Source organism: Ylistrum balloti, unplaced genomic scaffold, assembly GCF_031769215.1.
Source record: "Ylistrum balloti isolate Yb309-2 unplaced genomic scaffold, AGI_CSIRO_Ybal_v1 Utg370416, whole genome shotgun sequence".
Taxonomy (NCBI): domain Eukaryota; kingdom Metazoa; phylum Mollusca; class Bivalvia; order Pectinida; family Pectinidae; genus Ylistrum; species Ylistrum balloti.
In genome coordinates, this window is record NW_026782282.1 from 684,567 (window position 1) to 700,033 (window position 15,467).

The 15,467-nt window shown below is 34.7% G+C and overlaps 1 protein-coding gene across 1 annotated transcript; it reads left to right on the top strand.

Annotated features, from left to right (window-relative positions):
- The first annotated feature begins 274 nt into the window (after window positions 1-274).
- Window positions 275-3,019, top strand: LOC132554543 (uncharacterized). The gene is made up of 2 exons (XM_060218867.1): window positions 275-560; window positions 1,255-3,019. Exon 2 carries the CDS (start codon window positions 1,359-1,361, stop codon window positions 2,541-2,543), a length of 1,185 nt encoding a protein of 394 aa, XP_060074850.1. The 5' UTR covers window positions 275-560; window positions 1,255-1,358; the 3' UTR covers window positions 2,544-3,019.
- Window positions 3,020-15,467: the final 12,448 nt, after the last annotated feature.

Sequence of the window (15,467 nt, forward strand, 5' to 3'; positions counted from 1 at the left end):
ATAGGAATATCAAAATATTATGAACCTTTGCATTACAGTAACTTAGAAATGTAATTGCAAAAGTAAGTTTTAGCAACAGATACCTTACCATGGCATGTGATAACATCATTAGATCTATTAATAGTCCTGTACCCATACTCATCCAAGTAATATAAAGTATCGTCTGCATACCCTTCACTGATGCTAAACTTGCCTCACGCATACATGTATAACATAATTATAAACCTTTATATATGGACAAAAATATCATTATACACATTTAGCCCCATCAACAACACTGCACGCACCAATATGTACAAATATCGCAATCTGTAGGACGAAAAAAGATCTCCGTGAGGCCAACAAAAATGGAGACATCACAAGGAATTTTTCGTAAAATCACTGTTGAAAATCAATGAGGATTAAAAAGATTGAATTTTAATTACATCCAAGTCTGGGGTCTTCAGTTACAGCTATACGCCTATACGTGAATCAAGTGTATATACAGGACTGACATATTAGTGCATATGTCGTTAGATACAGAATGGATCGTTAAAAATGAAGAGAGACATTTGGTTCACGTAAGTATGTGAGTTTTCATGTTGCCATCAAAAAATGAATTTTGAAAACCTATTTTTATTCATAATAGTAATTTTTACTTGTCATTCCGCAATGTTAAGATTCTCATAAATGTACAAGTTCACAGCCAGTTGAAAGCCTAGTGTCTGTGTTAACTAGTATTGATTTATCAAAGATGCTTATATCATATCTTTTACGTTACTGTAGTAATTACGTAACCTTCATGTTCGCATGGATATGCATTATATCTGACAGAATTCAACTTTAACATAATCACATCTTTCATCATATACTTTCAGTCAACTTTATTATACTTTTTTCCTTATTTTTTTAAAAAATTTATTTTATCATATTTTTTTTTTCTTCCGTATACTTGAAAAAATAGAAAAACAAACAAAAAATGAAAATGAGACATAAAATTTCACATGTGTGCAATCATATCATATCGGCTATATCTAAAGTACCAGAAAGGACAGTTAAAATAAGTCACTCAAACATTTTTGTTGCATGCATTAATCCTACTTATCTAATGGAAGAAATTTGCTGCGCCAGCATGTGCTTTTTTCTTAAAAATAGAAACAGAATTCATGTTTAATTTTTTCAAGACATTTGTATTGGCTAGATAAAGCAATGAGTACTTTAACAATGTATATATATATATATATATATATTTTTTTTTTTTTTTATCCATTTCAGAGATAAAATCAAATCTTGAGAGGTATACTAACTCCGCAGTCAACATAATAAACAGGGAAATTAAAAATAAGCAGACTCAAATATTCATATATCAAGATATCAATATGGGAACTGAATGCTGCTTTGCCATTTTGTGTCGAATGTGCGATTCCCTGATAGAGAGAACATGGCGTTTCTGTTGTGGTCTTGCTTGTTGTAATTGTAAGTGCCCATGCTGTTCGACGAACCAATGCCAAGAAATGACTTGTCAATGCCATTTCTGTGAACCTGAACTGGATGAGGATTATGAACCTGGAAATCTACATGAGGTCAAAGTCACTGCGAGCCCTGTGACCTATACCTGTGATGACCTTGACCAGACATGTATGGTATGCTGTAGATATCTATCCTGTGTTCCCTGCTGTGCTTTCATATGTAAAAAATGCTCAAACAGCCATTACTGTCCCAAATGTCTCCATAACAATTGTTGTCTAGCAAGAGATAGGGACATTTTGAAGGAGATGGAAATGTTGGAAAATTCGATACCTGGGGCATATAGAAAAAGTGCTTCACCACAAAAATCAAGCAAGGATTCACATCTGTATCCCAAAGAATTGACGGGAAAAACCTGCCTGGTTTCGGCAGATAATAACCATGGTAACGATTCAAAAACCAGCAGTCTACGATCAAAGGCAGAAAGTGAAGAAGAGGAGATTAATCGTGAGGATGGCCATTACCGTTATTCTTGTAATGCAAAAACGGAGACCACTACAACAGCAATAATAGAACAGCCGTATTCTGTAGATCTGTGTGGTGCAACAGACTCGAACTGCATGACCAACAATAAGGAAACAAATACTGAACATTTTAAAACAATCAGCAATGACACAATCAATCAAGTTCACCAAACCAAAGCAAGAAAAATTGCCAGAAGTATGGATAGCATAGAATTTGATGAGCTATTTGGCTCGGATTCTGCGAGTATCAATCAAGGTGGCCGTGGTTACCATGGTGACAAGGTCAAATCCAATGTCAAAGTCAGGTATAGGGATATGTGTACTAACGGTATGGAGATTATCGTTACTGATTATGATTACGGGAAGAAGCGCAGTGATAGTATATCTTCTGGATCCAGCGTTGGGAGTCAGTCGACAGAACAAAATCAGGAAATGGGCCAACAGGAAATGGACAGTTCTACGGAAAGTGAACAAACACTAGGGGAAAACCAATGTGATGAAGACATGTATAAACCTATTGTTGTGGAAACAAGAAATATATTAATAACAAACCATCGACAGACTTCTGTGTAAATAGTGTTTCATTGATATACATAAGAGTTACCATTATTTAATATATTTCAGCATGTCAGACTGCGTACTAATTACTTTTTGATACATGGACAATATACCGTATAATGTGCTTGTTTTCATACACTTTCTATAGATCAAGTATTCAGTATACATACAGATATGGTATACATGTGATAGATTCGTAAACCCAAATTCACAGTGCATTCATTGAATGCATCTATGAATCTATACATATTATTGTTTTATTGTTAAATTCTACAGAAATTCATTACCAATGTTTGGTTTTTCTGTCACAGAATGACATAATTTACCTTTCTACATCAAAGTCATACAGAGACTTCCTTTTAACTTTCCTTGTTTGTCTGATTCAAACTTATTGATATTTCTAACTCTCCGGCACCAGCCAATCAAATACAGTGCCTGATTAAAGTAACATGGACTTCAACATTTTTTATCTAGGAAATAAAAACAACCGAAGAATCACAATTTACATTTTCCTTTTTCTTTCAATAAATACTTTTGATAATTTTTTTTTGGAAAGGGTCTGAATCCCTTTAGAACTGAACATGTTACAATGATATCGCTGGATTGACATTTATATATGTATTTTAAAATGGTACTGAAGACCTTGACCTTTGAACCCTTATATGAACTCATAGAAAAGTTTCTTATGTATGAATGGGCAATCTATGCATGGTTTGAATCAAGAATTGCAGTAAGTGACATTTGTGATCTTATGCTAGGTCAAGGTCATTCATTTGAGCAAACGTAAAAATCTCATCTATCTCAGCATGCAAATTATCCAACAATATGACCAGGAGCCTTCTGGTTCCTTATACACTCACCCACACCTCAGTCCTGTGCTAATGTCAAGAATTTGAACAACATCTTCAAAACAATGTAGATGCATAGCTTACATGTATTAAAAATCATATACATTTACAAAATCATCAAACTGTCTTTTCGTAGATTAAATGAGAGGTCCAGTGGGTTGGTGTCATTCACCTGTTCTGCATCTAATGAAGAAAAGATCTAGTTTGCTGAAAATGTTATTCATGTAAAATTTAAAGTTAAATCCAATCTGAAGTGTGCCAGGGGAAGTAACTCCTAAACAGAGAACTCTAGACCATGCTATATAGGAATTACAACATGTCAACACAATACTGAAATTTTCATTGTTGAATGCAAATTAATTTCGTAGAGTGTTCATGTATGTATGTGACTATAATTCGCTTTTAGTTATATTTGATTTTAAATAATATCAAGGAATATATTTCAATCATTTATCTGTCAGTTTTGTGTTATAATCTGTTTCACATATTTGGTAGTTTTACAATAATAGCACTGACTGTATATCCATTTTCTCACTCTTCTGAAAATTTAAATCTATTGAAATTCAACATTACCAAATAAAGATTAAATAACATATAACTTTGAGACCAATGTAAACCAGTAAATAAAAACATTGCCAAACCTGCATTTATTTGATCAATAAATATATATACAGTTAAGTAATATACATTGTGTAAATAATTGTTTACTGGTATAAATATTGAAAAAAGTACCTGTTACAGGCTTTTAGTGCTATTAGAGCTAAAACTCACTCTAGGGTCCCATCCCTCAGGCCCCAGACCCTTAAATAATACAAAATTGGTTTACTTTCATTGAAGGATTCTTTATCCTTACAGAAGAAGCTGAATATTCATGCTATTCATCTATTGCCTCTATTGGGCCCTTTAAAGCAACCCCCTCATGACCCAGACCCTCAATTTATACAAAAGTAGTTTCATTTTCCCAATAATGCTTCAGACCAATTTGGACAAAGTTTTGTCATTTCTAAAGAGGAAGAAGGATTTTATACCTTTTCCTCATTTTTCCCCAATTGGACCCCACCCCTCAGGCCTAAGACCCTAACTATCTATACAAAACTGTTCCCCTTCTCCCAAGCTTACTTCTAAAATTTGAACAGATGAAGACTGATTTTAAGAAATTTGTCAGAAATTGTGTCCCCATCCCCCAAGGATGCTTCTGACCAGATTTGGACAAAACACTGTGATTCCTGCAGCTAAAAAGTCAGGATCTTAAAGCAATTTCTCCATTTCCCCTATATAAGTCATTAAGATCATGTGAGCCAAAAACAATAAACTTCATTTGTTTTATAACAATTAGAAAACAAACAATCAGCTTATATTAATCACTCTTATTGGCCCAGATGATAGCATACCAGAAATCTTACTGTGGGTGGAAACTGAGTATGTGAGGAAAACACATGGTTGAACTTTGACCTGTATATAAATAACAATTACATCAAGCAAGTAATTCAGGGGAAATGATGTGGATAGTTTGTGTAATATTTGACATTGCAGGTATTTGTTTTCTAATATGAATTAATAAAGAGCTCTAAGAAAAGGTCCTTGTACACAGAAGTAGTTGTAACAACGTTGTCTTTGCTTATAAAATTTAGCCAATGGGAGATAAATACGGCCTCTACTGCAGAGTTTATGTGTAAACAAATAGCTGTGTACATGTGTGACCTACCTAATGCCAACACTAACTACACAGAAAGTGTGCCATGAAGCATGACCTGCTGACTATGAGACACACTGGCAATTCAGTTTGTAGGAGTCACTCGGATAACCCGACAGGAACATCAGATACAAAATACAGCCCCTTAATACAGGAAGCACATCAATAACTATTTGTGGAGATCAACTCCTACAGAGGTAAGATTAGATCAATACCTGTGGATAATCTGGTCACATAATCTATGTGTGTGTGTGTGAATGAAAGTAATCAGTAGGTTGAATGTTCATAACAACACTGAGGAACTGATTTTTAAGAAAATTATACTTTAACATTAATATACTTTGTCCATGTATGGTAACTGACCGTCAATTGACTTATTCTGATGAATGTAACAGACAAGGCAGATACCTATGATTTGTTTTGGTTGTTAGCTGGGTTATATCGCCCTGTGAACACCCAGGGTCGTTTTGAGGCAGGGTTTTCTTGCAGTAGGTGGTTGCTACTTCACTAAACAACATACAGGAGGTCCACTGTAACGGTCACCCATTATGCATACATATACAATGCAGGTAAAGTGTCTTGCCCCAGGATAAAACCGAGTCAGCACAGACCAGTTAAAAATGACAACTGAAACTTATTTTTTTTTATTTATAAGAGAAACAGACTTCAATGACAGGGTATACATAATCACTTAAGTAACACATCAACAACTGAGTGAAATTATATGTACACATACTTCCTATACCCAAGCAAGCTAGCTTAAATACAGAGTTCATATACCACAAAGTGGCTAGGTCAACTAACTCGCTTCCAACATACATATACATCACATGAGGCTAAAATGATAAAATAACAGATCCTAGAACCATAGGTTAGATGATGAAATAAACCACTCTGCATATCTAACTCTCCTTCTATCTCTTCCATTGTGTTTTATATTTTCCCAGCTGGTCCAAAAATCAAATTTTTGAAAAAATGTTTTTTCAATAAACCCCATGCAGATTATGAAGGCACATCAAATTCATTACACTTTACTAATATAATACACACAGTCATCTGTTTTATCTGAACCTACATATAAACTGTAATATAATGCACAGTCATCAGTTTAATATAACATATTTTCAGTGAGGTATGTGTTGTATCCTGTGAAAACAAGGTAGGTATAATTTCTGGTTTTCACCACACCCACATGTACATGTGACCACTAAATGTTAAACCTATCATCAAGGATTGATATATACATCTTGTCCAATAATTACCCTTATTAATTATCATCTTGAATGAAAATTTTCTACATACATATATCATTGTAACCCTAGTAAATAATAGCTAGCAGAAACATACTGCTCAATATGGGAGAACTTCTCTTTATCTTGATAAGACTAATAATCAGAGGACCTCGGTTCAAATCCAAGCAGAGGCATTGACAAATAATGACATCTGTTACTTTATCATGACAGCAGTACCTGTTACACTTGACTGAAAACCAATAGCCTATTGCATGAATAAAAACAAGTGACAACTAATGTACCATAGTGAGCCAGTGTAGAACAAGGAACATACATCACCGTTATACCAGGAAATCAAGGTTTGTCCTCCCCTAATATGGTAACAGGTGGAAGTCATTACATATTAAATATAAAAGTTGACATGAACATCACACAGGACAGTTGGATAATACATCACCTTGGTGAATACTTGGCACTACAGGTTAGTAGGTTTAACTCAGGTCGTGTAGAGCTGCAGTAATACTTAAAATCACAGATAGCGTACAGGTAAGATCTGTAGGCAAGGACTACATAACTCACAGGTAAAAGATACAGGTAAGATCTGTAGGCAAGGACTACATAACTCACAGGTAAAATATACAGGTAAGATCTGTAGGCAAGGACTACATAACTTACAGGTAAAAGATACAGGTAAGATCTGTAGGCAACCACCTAACTTACAGGTAAAAGATACAGGTAAGATCTTCAGGCAAGGACTACATAACTTACAGGTAAAAGATACAGGTAAGATCTGTAGGCAACCACATAACTTATAGGTAAAAGATACAGGTAAGATCTGTAGGCAAGGACTACATAACTTACAGGTAAAAGATACAGGTAAGATCTGTAGGCAACCACATAACTTATAGGTAAAAGATACAGGTAAGATCTGTAGGCAACCACCTAACTTACAGGTAAAAGATACAGGTAAGATCTTCAGGCAAGGACTACATAACTTACAGGTAAAAGATACAGGTAAGATCTGTAGGCAAGGACTACATAACTTATAGGTAAAAGATACAGGTAAGATCTGTAGGAAACCACACAACTTATAGGTAAAAGATACAGGTAAGATCTGTAGGCAAGGACTACATAACTTACAGGTAAAAGATACAGGTAAGATCTGTAGGCAAGGACTACATAACTTACAGGTAAAAGATACAGGTAAGATCTGTAGGCAAGGACTACATAACTTACAGGTAAAAGATACAGGTAAGATCTGTAGGCAAGGACTACATAACTTATAGGTAAAAGATTCAGGTAAGATCTGTAGGCAACCACATAACTTATAGGTAAAAGATACAGGTAAGATCTGTAGGCAAGGACTACATAACTTACAGGTAAAAGATACAGGTAAGATCTGTAGGCAACCACATAACTTATAGGTAAAAGATACAGGTAAGATCTGTAGGCAAGGACTACATAACTTACAGGTAAAAGATACAGGTAAGATCTGTAGGCAACCACCTAACTTACAGGTAAAAGATACAGGTAAGATCTTCAGGCAAGGACTACATAACTTACAGGTAAAAGATACAGGTAAGATCTGTAGGCAACCACATAACTTATAGGTAAAAGATACAGGTAAGATCTGTAGGCAAGGACTACATAACTTACAGGTAAAAGATACAGGTAAGATCTGTAGGCAAGGACTACATAACTTACAGGTAAAAGATACAGGTAAGATCTGTAGGCAAGGACTACATAACTTATAGGTAAAAGATACAGGTAAGATCTGTAGGCAAGGACTACATAACTTACAGGTAAAAGATACAGGTAAGATCTGTAGGCAAGGACTACATAACTTACAGGTAAAAGATACAGGTAAGATCTGTAGGCAAGGACTACATAACTTATAGGTAAAAGATACAGGTAAGATCTGTAGGCAAGGACTACATAACTTATAGGTAAAAGATACAGGTAAGATCTGTAGGCAAGGACTACATAACTTACAGGTAAAAGATACAGGTAAGATCTGTAGGCAACCACATAACTTATAGGTAAAAGATACAGGTAAGATCTGTAGGCAACCACATAACTTATAGGTAAAAGATACAGGTAAGATCTGTAGGCAAGGACTACATAACTTACAGGTAAAAGATACAGGTAAGATCTGTAGGCAACCACATAACTTATAGGTAAAAGATACAGGTAAGATCTGTAGGCAAGGACTACATAACTTACAGGTAAAAGATACAGGTAAGATCTGTAGGCAAGGACTACATAACTTATAGGTAAAAGATTCAGGTAAGATCTGTAGGCAACCACATAACTTATAGGTAAAAGATACAGGTAAGATCTGTAGGCAAGGACTACATAACTTACAGGTAAAAGATACAGGTAAGGTCAGTAGGCAAGGACTACATAACTTACAGGTAAAAGATACAGGTAAGATCTGTAGGCAACCACCTAACTTACAGGTAAAAGATACAGGTAAGATCTGTAGGCAAGGACTACATAACTTACAGGTAAAAGATACAGGTAAGATCTGTAGGCAAGGACTACATAACTTACAGGTAAAAGATACAGGTAAGATCTGTAGGCAAGGACTACATAACTTATAGGTAAAAGATTCAGGTAAGATCTGTAGGCAACCACATAACTTATAGGTAAAAGATACAGGTAAGATCTGTAGGCAAGGACTACATAACTTACAGGTAAAAGATACAGGTAAGATCTGTAGGCAACCACATAACTTACAGGTAAAAGATACAGGTAAGATCTGTAGGCAAGGACTACATAACTTACAGGTAAAAGATACAGGTAAGATCTGTAGGCAAGGACTACATAACTTACAGGTAAAAGATACAGGTAAGCCTTGTAAAAATAAAACGTAACCTTGAAGTGTAATAATAATTTGCAAAGGTAAGAAAACACTTAATATAGGTGTGATATTGTGCTTGATCCCAATCTAAGATTTATTCAGCCTTCTACGTGGCATATAAACCTTACTGATCATTGTTATCAGTCCTTTAAGGAGTGATCGAGACAAGGCACTGCAAGCTCCAATTCAAAGTTTAGTCTGAATTTGTTTTTAATAAAATATGACACAAAGTTTTCTGACAAAAAAGTTCGTCGATCTTTTTTTTCCAATATGAGCTGTATTTCCCATAAAACAGTCATATATCAATATTTCCTGCTTGATAGAATCTATGACATTACTATGACCTTTCAGCACCTAATCTATTAATTCAACAAAAGTTGGTTGGTCCTGAATAGTAGCTTGGAATTGAAACAATCAATATTTCTTTGTTACTTTGTTTCAAACTTTAACTCTAGATGAATTAAATAAGACAATATCATGTGTGTCTTTGTATATTTTGGAAGGAACTTTTAGAATTAATAAATAATGTATTGTTATAAATACAAGTATTTCTATGAAATATTTACGTGTCACTTATTTCTCTCGCTTAGCAAATAAGAAAATCGTCACTGGATTAGATTCTTTTCCCAAACCCTGCCTTCTTTATTTTAACAGTGTCGCTATGGGTGATTTTGACTGTGGAGACTGCGATTGTGGAGACTGCGATTGTGGAGACTGCGATTGCTGTCCAGATGACAGCTGCTGCGACAACTGCTGTGAGAGTAATTGCGGATTTTGTGGGTTCTGTCCCTGTGATTGTGACTGTTGTGGGGGAAGTCACACTACCTATGCAGATGGTAGCACCCATCATCACAACGGCTGTTCTTCATTCGTGTGTGTTTGGTTCTATGATAATGATGATTGTAACTGTTGTGGTGACAATTCTAGAGAATCAAGACGACGTCGCACTCAACAACAAAATCCACCACCTCCCAATTCAAATCCAAGAGAAGATGGGCAAGAGCTGCAACCTCCATCCCCCATTAATGACACTGAACCACCTACCTATGATAGCCTTTTTGATCCCAACAAAGACGTTATCACCATTCAACCACAGAATCATAATTCAGCAGAACATCCAATTACTGAACAGCCAAAAGGTTCAGTACTCTAGTGAAAGACAATGAACCAGCTAATAGCGATGGTCACTTTTCTGTCTATATATAGCTTAGATGCTAACTTTGTAAACACAAACTCTAGCTTTTAATTCAGTTACGTCTTCGAGGAGATTCTTTTATGGAAGTAATCATGTGATATTGAAGAAAATGTGAAATCTGCAAGGATCATTCAATTATTTTACTTCTATATCTGTGACATGTACCTGTTAGTTGCCGGAAACTGACAAACATTATACTAAAACAATGTGAAGAAATATTTCATATGTAATTACCCTGAATCACATATTGCGAATATTCCAACCAAAGTCTTTGATTGTGTGTGTAATATGTGTGCTACTGCTGACTGACCCTTTGTGAGTTGATTTCAGTGATCTACCAGATTTTAAGTGCCTTGTGATCATGCACATATAAAACAGGTCAAGACTAGGAGAATATGAATTTCAGAGTCAGGGTCCTTTCAAAGCATGTTGTAGAAGTGCGTGCAAATTTCAAGGCATGTGAGGGATGCTTTGAAGTTAGTTTTCTCCACGACAACCTTTTATAACACAACAGGTAACATATATATATATATCTCAGTTCCTTTTGTACAAAATACCAGGTAACAGAACTATCTCTTATTGTAAATACAGAAACTTTTGTCTTTATGTCACAGATATTTTAGAAAATTGAAGTTGGACATGAAATTGATTTTAAGTTGAAACACATGTTTGTCTGTGTAAATAAGGGTGAAATTGAACAGTTTTATGTCATTCCAGGTCAGAGACAGTTCGGGGCAAACATTTCCCCCTGTATACATACAATGTAGGTATTGCAGTCTGAAGCTTATCTAGAGCTACCTGGGCTTAAGTACTAACACCAAACAATGTGCTAATTACACTTTAAACCTTGATAATGCAATTTCATATACAATAAAAATGGAAACAAAATCTAAACAATGATTAGTGCCCACCTGTCGATCCTCAGACATAGAGATCATGTGTTGGCCCCTGGACTTTTGTAGGATAAACATAACTTCGCTGTACTCTAATATGTTGTCTGTATATTTTTGTTATTCTGGTATTTAAAAAATGGATACTAGGTACATGCCCAAGAAATATAAATCCATTGACTGGTTTGTAAAATTATTTTTGTACAATGTACATATGTTAATTGGATACATATATCTCTTGGCAGAAAAAAAAAAAAAAATATATATATATATATATATATATATACCTCTATTTACATATATGTACATCTGTTAACTTAAGCTGTTTTATATAGAAATGTTTTATAAAACCAAAATTGTAAAACATTGTTTAAAAAATAAAAGACAGTATTGGTACAAACTCATTTTTATTCTTTCTTATATATATCATAATTGTTTCTTAAAGAGATAAACAGATTCTTAAGTAAGTTGTTGCCAGGGGTTATCTAAACAATCCTCCTTAAGTAAGTTGTTGCCAGGGGTTATCTAAACAATCCTCCTTAAGTAAGTCATTGCCAGGGGTTATCTAAACAATCCTCCTTAAGTAAGTCGTTGCCAGGGGTTATCTAAACAATCCTCCTTAAGTAAGTCGTTGCCAGGGGTTATCTAAACAATCCTCCTTAAGTAAGTCGTTGCCAGGGGTTATCTAAACAATCCTCCTTAAGTAAGTCGTTGCCAGGGGTTATCTAAACAATCCTCCTTAAGTAAGGCGTTGCCAGGGGTTATCTAAACAACCCGATTATTGATTGTATTGGATTTTTTGTCACTTGATTTTGATTCTCATACAATCTAATTGATAACAACACACAAGTTATTTGAACGTTTCGACCTGTACAAGTAGCCTATTATAACTGACTGTGCGGAAGGTTATCTGGTCCATGATACAGAGTGAGCGACAACAAATCCTACAACAAGGAGTGATAACTTCCTAAAAGTTCACAAAAGGAAGGGTGACTGTTTCCTTTTCCTAACGAAGACAAATTGTAAAACAGGCCAAGCTAGAACTGTTCAGTACAATCTTAAGTCATATCTAACTACGACATGCATGATTGATTATCAAAGAATGTCCTCTGATAATTAATGATAAATAATTATGTGATAGTAATACTATATTCAAGCCTATTACCTATAAAATCTTGAGAAGAGGCATACATTATTTATATACAGTGTTTGAAAATCATCTTTAATCTAGATTGTTCTGACCTACATATGTAACCCTGATTACTTTCGTGAGTACCGTTGTAACCCCTTGAAAACTCCAGGACAAGTTATTTCCTGGAGGAGGAGTGTGTAACCCTAGTAAATACTAGTTGTATATTTAGCTATGCTTGTGAGAATTTCTCTTTAGCTTGATCGTTTGAACGACACACTATTAAGCCTGAGGTCCCGGGTTCAAATCCTAGCAGGGGCATTGAAATTGATAATGACCTCTGTATCCTATAGCTGTATAAAACGTTATCAGTTTTCATAATATAACTGTTATCTTTATGTATCCACTGCTTCATGTCTGGATAAAGCCTTGTGGCCATGTGTCAGATTACTACTTGACAATCACCAGAATCGTATACTCTGGGGTTTCTGCCATATAAATATCCAATACCAGGACTAGTAAGTCAGTTTGGGTAAACAACCATCTCATTAAACATGTTCTCGTGTGAAAGGAAACTTATTGTAAAAACCTGTATAATTTATGCAATTACGTTGTGCTTAAACAAAGTTTCAGATTTGGGGTGCATAATTTACAAATAAATTACAAAGATATAGTAGATGTAGTTAAAGTATTTTTTTTGCAGGCAAAAGATCATCAACATTTGCCATGACTGCAATCTTAGAAAACCATTGCCCTCGATCCACATACAAAAAAAAGTTAAATATGATGGATGTTCATCATTTGATTCTTAATCACGGTCAAATGCAAAAAAAAATATGGATAGAAATTTCTTTCAGCAATTTTAGCTCAATTAAATAGGTTTGCAAAAATTACACAAGTACACAAATTACACTGGGTTTTCATATTGACAGATCTACTGGCTGGAATGTTACCACAAAAATTGAGAACTTACCCAGGGCGTTGAAGGAAGACTCTCTGGCACAAAGTCCATACTGACAGATCTGATTTATAACTTTGTCATCTTTCACAAGTAAAAAAGCAAATTGATCCTGCACATCTCTGGTATGTCGGCCATCTTCTTTCAGTTCTCCTCTCTTTGTTCTGAAGGAGTAAAAAAAAGAAAAATAAAAACAGAATATAGCATAAATCTTTCAGACATCAAAGGCCTCCATTCATCAAAACCGCCGAAAATTTCTTTTAAGAAAAACTTGGCAATATCTCCCATAAGAAATTCTAAACAGAAAGGCCTCGTTTATTGGATCCTGATCAAGATTGTGGAAGAAAGGACAGACACAATGAAAAGGGAGACGTATGTTTCTGCTTTATAACATAAGCATCTATAAACCTACCATAGATTTCCTACCTCAGTCCAAACTTAAATTATCGTAAATTACAAACAATCTGTTGATAAAAAACTACACTTCCAGGAGAAATTTCCTACCTCAGTCCAAACTTACATTATCGTAAATTACAAACAATCTGTTGATGAAATACTACACTTACAAGAGAAATTTCCTACCTCAGTCCAAACTTACATTATCGTAAATTACAAACAATCTGTTGATGAAATACTACACTTACAAGAGAAATTTCCTACCTCAGTCCAAACTTACATTATCGTAAATTACAAACAATCTGTTGATGAAATACTACACTTCCAGGAGAAATTTCCTACCTCAGTCCAAACTTACATTATCGTAAATTACAAACAATCTGTTGATAAAAAACTACACTTACAAGAGAAATTTCCTACCTCAGTCCAAACTTACATTATCGTAAATTACAAACAATCTGTTGATGAAATACTACACTTCCAGGAGAAATTTCCTACCTCAGTCCAAACTTACATTATCGTAAATTACAAACAATCTGTTGATAAAAAACTACACTTCCAGGAGAAATTTCCTACCTCAGTCCAAACTTACATTATCGTAAATTACAAACAATCTGTTGATGAAATACTACACTTACAAGAGAAATTTCCTACCTCAGTCCAAACTTACATTATCGTAAATTACAAACAATCTGTTGATGAAATACTACACTTACATGAGAAATTTCCTACCTCAGTCCAAACTTACATTATCGTAAATTACAAACAATCTGTTGATGAAATACTACACTTCCAGGAGAAATTTCCTACCTCAGTCCAAACTTACATTATCGTAAATTACACACAATCTGTTGATGAAATACTACACTTACAAGAGAAATTTCCTACCTCAGTCCAAACTTACATTATCGTAAATTACAAACAATCTGTTGATAAAAAACTACACTTCCAGGAGAAATTTCCTACCTCAGTCCAAACTTACATTATCGTAAATTACAAACAATCTGTTGATGAAATACTACACTTACAAGAGAAATTTCCTACCTCAGTCCAAACTTACATTATCGTAAATTACACACAATCTGTTGATGAAATACTACACTTACAAGAGAAATTTCCTACCTCAGTCCAAACTTACATTATCGTAAATTACACACAATCTGTTGATGAAATACTACACTTACAAGAGAAATTTCCAGTCTCAGTTGACCTATATTTATATGGTTTTTTTTTTGGTGGAGATAAGAAACGCTAACATTTCTAGAGTCCAAATCATAATGCAAGACATTTCAATGTGCTAAGTATCTCCTGTCATTTGTCTTCATAAGTATGTGATGCTGTTGCTGATATAAAAACAAGATATGTGTAATTAACAGCTTTTGAACCAAAACGAAAACAATGACACCGGTACTCATGAACATTCACAGTCAGAAAAATATTTTCACAATTATTGACCTAGAAAAATCACAGACGAAAATTTTTGGAATTAATTTAAAAAGTGTATATTATATCCAATGCATGATATCACATGGTACATGGCATGACTACTCTACTACACTGACCATAAATGATAATTCGCTGCTTAATAATTCTGTGTGAATTACCGCCGTATGCACCCAAGGTCGTTGTCTATATTACCCTACCTGTACTGTTCATCAAGCTCCTTATTGTTGATAAGACGGACAGAGGCAATCTCCCAGCAGCTGTACTGGCTGTCCAGATAGGAATGCTGTAC